A 6464-nucleotide genomic window follows, 5' to 3' on the forward strand; every position below is an offset into this window, starting at 1 on the left:
ATTAGTTTTGCATTTTCACCTTCAGCCACTAAAGCTGTAATACAAGTCCTTTACAGATAACTGGGTGGATCAACAGGTAGCAGCTCCTCAGAATATTTCAACACGACCTGCACTGTTTATCTTAAGCAAACATTTGCACATGCACTCTCTCTCCCTCTCCTTCTCTCTCCCTGTGCCAGTTATTCCAATAATATTTATAAACTTGTCAGTGGATGATCATTTTCCTCAGCTATAATACAAAGATGTGTTCAACCCTAAATCACCTCTACAGTTGCTGATGTACACCAAAACAGGCATAAATAAGTCCCCACCTCTCACACACACAGACTGGTGACCTCTGACATGATTACCTTCAGCTCAGATTAGATTAAACTAGATGTTGCCTCGGCTTCAGTAGAGTTGTGTTCACACAAAAATCCTTATAAAAGCACCTTTCTTGAAACGATGTTGTGGCCCTTAGAACTTCTCCCCAAGGCTGTTAAGACTCACCACGTTTGTTTACTTAAAGAGTTCTCAGTAAAAAACTGCCTCCAGTCATTATTAAGCAGGGGACACACCCTTCAGTCGTTCCAGAATTGATATGTCACAAAAGGCACTGCGTCTCTATTAAGTTGCCACTCAGGCCAGGAGTGTTAGTGGTTGGAGGGATCTCGACAGCGGAGGCAGAAACTACACACACACACACATACAAACTGCATCCTGACCTGAAGGCAGACGGGCCGCACTCTCAGAGCTTCTGGACGTGGGTCGATAGAGAGAAAGCGTCAGCAGTGGAAACTACTCTAAAATTCACAAAACACAAAAGGTGAGACTTAAACACTTTTGTCATGACCACACAAATTACCACACAACAGCCGGGGTCTATTATTAGTAAAGGAAGAGCTATCACTGTGTGGCTTATAAATAGTTTTGCATACATGCATGTGTGAAATAGATTTATGTGCATCAGCATGTTACATGAACAATGTAACCTGTTACATTGTTCAAATGGACACCTATGTTTTAGGCTATAACTGCATGGACATGCAGACATTTTACTTTAAAATTAACTGATGGCTGAAATCAATACAGCCATGGATGATGAAACAATATCACATACCACTGTGGCATCATTGTTGTTTTTTCCCCACTCTGTGTCTCATACTGTCAAATCTGATACACACAGCTGATTTTTTTATGACATGCATGTCTTTAAGCTGCTCTCCACATGCACAATGAGCCTGTTGCATCATTTATTCAATGAAAAACTAACTACATCTTTGTCCTCAGAAGCTATAAATGCACCGTCTTAATGTGTGCCTGGCATCAGCTAACTGAAATGTTTGACTAGTCTTCAATTAAACAATTAAAGATCTTCTTTAATGTTGTGCCAGCTCCAGATCCTCCACAGTGCAGTTGAATTATTGGCTGTTAGCTGCCGCTGAGGGAGTGAAACGACCTCAGGACGTTTGCTAGCTGTTAAAACACTACTCCCCAAAGAGCAGCTCTCTGTTTAGGGCAGACTGCATGTTGTTCTTAGCTGTGCTTTTCCATGTAGGTCAAATTAATGTTAACTCTTTTAAACTCAGACACCAGCAGTTAGAACATTACCTGCACATCCTGTGATGACATTAGATAGAGGGCTCTCGGAGAACTTTTATCATCACTGTGGACATGTGTCACTAAATCAGGTGTTCTAATTGGTCACACCCACTCTGAAACACCTGACTCTAATTTAATGGATTACAAGGTGTGATAGATGGACAGGTGCACTCACACAAGAATATCCCCCTTTAACCTTTGTGCAAATGTGTCATTATGTTCTAAAAGTCCAGATGGATGCATGCAGTGATTGTAATATTAGTATTAGTTAAATCAAAAATTATTCTTTATTCCACCATTATAAATTCATTATTCATCCATTATTCCACATCCTGACGTCCTGACGTGACTTCCTATAACGTCGCCTTGCAGTTGCATGTCTGAAAAAATGTTTTGAATGAATTACAGCTCACTGAACTTCCTGCTGTGTGCAGGATTTAAACATATCTTGCATTTAACTTGTGATCTTTTCAATGTCCTTTTTCATGTCTCCATTCATAGAAAATGTACATAAATGTGACCTTTTGAACTGAATATCTGTATTTAAATTTTGGATATAAAATACTTTGAAGGACAAAAGATGGCTGACTTTATCTGTCACCAAGTTCTAACGACTGCTACCTCATTTCAAAGTAAGTCAATAATCGAACAAATGTCATGTTTGTTTTGGGATTCCTGCTGTTTAAATATTGGGCATTTGGCGATGGTGTCAGTGTCACATCAATGCAGCACCGCTGTTCAAAATGTCACGGAGGGTGTAAATCTGTTTTGACACTGATGACAACATGCTTTCTTTCCCCCAGCGGTGGAGGAACCTGAATATGGGGAGTCCAGGTCGTGAGCACGCAGTCTGCACCACACAGTCACCTCCGTGCTACAGTCACCTGTCGCCTTACAGCAGGGCGGCGTGGCTGGATAAGGCCGAGGACGTCAAACCGCCACGCAACTGGTTGGGGTTCTCTGAGCTGGGCTGGCCTTGGACCCTTATCCCCTGTGACGACAGATTAACCAATGAGGAGAATTCTTGGCTGCTGAGAACAACAGAGGGACCTGCACCCCCTCCTCATCCTCCTCCTCTTCCCACTTTTCGGACTCCAGGGCAGACTGCACCACCTCCCAGCCAAACCCAGCACTCCGCCTCTGAGGTGGAAGGTCAGATGGAGGAGCGCTGTCTGGAGCAGGTCCAGAGCATGGTGGTGGGCGAGGTGATGAAAGACGTGGACACTGCCTGCAAGCTGCTCAACATTGCACCAGGTAGGACAGAATATAGAACAGCCTGTGTTGGCAGCAGCTGTAGCCAAATAAAATAAACCATTATCATTTGTTTGTTTGATGTCACATCAGCATCCAGAGTGACACCTTGTGAACACGCGGGCCCCTGCCCACCTTATGCAAACACACCTATTGACACAAGATCAGCTTAACTTCTTATGAACAGGGTTTTAATCTGAAACCTTGAATTCACCCATTGTGTCTATGATTGTGTGCTTTTTGCTCCAGCACATTTTCTCATGAACTACAACGGCCAGTTTATGTATAAATTAACAGAGCGGGCTCAGCAGCCAGCCTTTCTTTGGTACACTGCACCTCCTTCTGTATCAATAGATTTTATCCTGCAACATGGAATCCTCTTGGATTATATCTCGTGCACCTCTCAGCATTTAGAGTCCTGAATGCAGCAATAATCTGGCCTTGCTATAAGCCTTTTTTTCTGTCTATGTCCCGTTCTTTAAACAACACAAGCTGCAACGCACTTAGTCAAACTCCACAAAGGGATTCCATGATGTGATGCTATTAACAGGAACCAGTGTCATCAATAGTTAGACCTCAAAAGTCTTGCAGAGGTTGCTCAGTAAACTCGTCCACACACACCTCAATATGACCCTAATGTCCAATAAGAACACCCTTTTTGTCCTTCGTCAGACCCGCTGAGCTGGAGCTGCGTGCATGTTCAAAAATGGCTGCTGTGGACCGAGCACCTGTACAAGCTGCCGCAAATGAGCACGAGGTTTCAGGAACTGTGTGGGAGAGATCTGTGCTCCATGACAGAGGCAGACTTCAGACATCGCTCGTCACAGTTTGGAGACACCCTGTATGCTCATCTGGATATCTGGAGATCAGGTAAGACAGGCTGATTCATCACAGCATCATTAGTATTATAGTAGGGATGGCTGTGGCAAAGTGTGTCTTTAAATGATTTTTATTTATATATATATATATAGCTGCAGCACTGAAGCAGCGCTGTCCAGCAGAAGACAGCAAATCTGGTAAGAAGTTTGGTTTCATTGTTTAAAATGCAAACATACAACATGGTGAAATCACCGTATAATCAACCTGGCCTGCTTCAGCAGCTGATGAAGAAGACTCCTGGTCAGATGTGGTGTGTCACTTCCCCAACCAGCCCATCCACCTGTGGCAGTTCCTCCGAGAACTGCTGCTGAAGCCTCATAACTACAGCCGCTGCATCCGCTGGCTCAACAGAGAGAAAGGTGAGGCAGAGGGCGGAGAAGCCCGGCGACAGTGTGGAACACTTTCACTTTTGTGAACATGGCAAAAAACAAAATATACACAAGTCACTTAACTTTTAGTAACAACACCCCTACTTAATTCATATATTTTGGTGTTTTTTATTCCAAAACATTATTTTTCACCATATAATTTACACTAAGAACGTTTATCCCATTCTGTCCAAAGGAATTTTCAAAATAGAAGACTCGGCCCATGTGGCCAGGCTGTGGGGCATCAGGAAGAACCGCCCGGCTATGAACTATGACAAGCTGAGCCGCTCAATACGTCAGTACTACAAGAAGGGCATCATTCGGAAGCCGGACGTGTCCCGCAGACTGGTCTACCAGTTTGTCAACCCTGTATGATGAAGAGGATGAAGCAGAGCAGAATGAGCTGAAGAGAAGCTAAAAAAATATGCTGGACATACTTAAAGAAGCTCATTCACTCATCATATGTTTGTTTTATCATTTGAGCTGTAAAGACTGCCTACTACAACATGCACTCCTGCCTATCAGACTTCCTTTCTACTTTATTATTCCTAAGACTGGATTTTATTATGTTTGTCTCTTGGTTTGCTTTAGCACTCATTTTTAAGATTGCTTTTTGGTGTAATAATTGTTTTGTTTTTTAAAAAGGACGTATACGTTTTTTCTTTAAGAAATATGCTCAATCATGTTATTGCTGATACTAAATAAATAAATACATGCCACACCAGCCTGCTTAGTATGGATGGAAACCCATGGAAGCTATGAGAGGAAATTTCTGATTCTATCTTTTCTTTCTTCTTCTTTTTTCTTTTATTTGTAACAAGAAAAAATGTCACGGACCAAAAATAACACATTATTATTATCAGGCTATTATTATTATTATTATTATATGAAAACTGTGGATGATATACAAAAAAATCTGGCAATATCTGGGCAAAACTCTTTAAGTAAAAGTCTTAAGTCTTAATTAACTTACTTAAAAAGTAAAAGTACTCACACTGAATATATGTTATTGATTTCCATTGCAAAGGATGCATGAACAGGTTAAAATAATCAAAGAAATCATCTTAAAATTAAAATGAACCATGTGTAGTTAATGTACATGTTCAGTCCAGAAGCAGCTATGGACAGGTCTGTGTGTCATGAGGCAGGCTGTGGGCATCAAGTGACCAGAGAGGCTGGTAATAAAAAACAGGCGCTCACCATTTTTACTGTGTCAGTGTTCCTGCTGTAGATTCATGTGATGATTCATGTTCATCAGACATTAATGGATGGACCTGTGTTAGCAGACAGCAGCTAACTAGTTAGCTAACTGAGCCAGAGCACCGGCATCATGACTGAGGCTCATTATAGAAACGCAGCTGGCAGCGTGACACCACCTCCATGCAGAGTCTGACCTCACATCAGTCCAGCACAGCTGTATGAACACAACTGTATCATAAATGTACTTGTAACTACAGACATGTTAAAATGTGTAGTGGAGTAGAAAGTACAGATAACAGCTGCAAAATGTAATGGAGTAAAAGTATAACGTATGCACTATTATTTTTACTTAAAGTATAAATACATAAAAATGTAAATACTACCACCACTGCAGGCGGGGTACACCCTGGACAGGCCACCTGTCCTTGCCTCCATATTAACTACATGTTAAATGAGTAAGTGTTCTAAAATCTTTGTTGTTTCCCTTTCGAGGTCAGAAATATTCAGATATATAAAGCACTGTCAACGTGTGTTATACCCTGAGACATTTTTTATATCTTTGGATTTATACTCAGGATATGCAGTAAAGTAATCAATTATCACTGCGCCGTCTCTTTTATCAGCAGAAATAATCAAATCACCACACAGACACTACCTTTTCTTTTTCAACAAACTTGTTTCCCCTTTCAAACCAATATCGCAATATTGACACCATCACATCAACAAATTTGATCTGGGTTTTTCATCACTATCGTCATTATCGTCTGTGATCATAATAATCTTTATGCATATTTAAATGAACTTCTCGTTACATCAAGATGAACAGGCACTACACCAGTTAGGAGATAAAAGTACATCACTAACTATGAACATACATCTTCTAGACTGCTAATATAGGGTTTCCACAACGTGAGCTGCTGTCCCCTGTGTGCATAAGGAAGAGATCAACATAAAAAAAAGCATTTACATGTACACCTTTTTACTGCCTCAACATGGTTAGGTCTCGTTTTCAACTCAACACAGTTGTACAGTTACAATAGAATATAATCTTTAAATTACATCATCATATACAAATCTGACAGCGTGGGATAACGTCACGCTTTTTATGATACACTGACAATTCCATTGCAATAAAATTCATACGATATGGTACCTATTAATAAGTTTTTCCATTGCTGTTATTTA

General features: G+C 40.9%; 1 protein-coding gene across 1 annotated transcript; it reads left to right on the forward strand.

The window, feature by feature from the left end:
• The first annotated feature begins 632 nt into the window (after window positions 1-632).
• On the forward strand, window positions 633-4592 carry LOC114438898 (SAM pointed domain-containing Ets transcription factor-like). Its single transcript, XM_028410548.1, has 6 exons — window positions 633-805; window positions 2385-2835; window positions 3505-3702; window positions 3804-3848; window positions 3933-4070; window positions 4276-4592. The coding sequence occupies exons 2-6, from the start codon at window positions 2403-2405 to the stop codon at window positions 4452-4454; spliced, it is 993 nt and encodes a 330-aa protein (XP_028266349.1). The 5' UTR covers window positions 633-805; window positions 2385-2402; the 3' UTR covers window positions 4455-4592.
• The last annotated feature ends 1872 nt before the right edge of the window (window positions 4593-6464 follow it).

Source organism: Parambassis ranga, chromosome 7, assembly GCF_900634625.1.
Source record: "Parambassis ranga chromosome 7, fParRan2.1, whole genome shotgun sequence".
Taxonomy (NCBI): domain Eukaryota; kingdom Metazoa; phylum Chordata; class Actinopteri; family Ambassidae; genus Parambassis; species Parambassis ranga.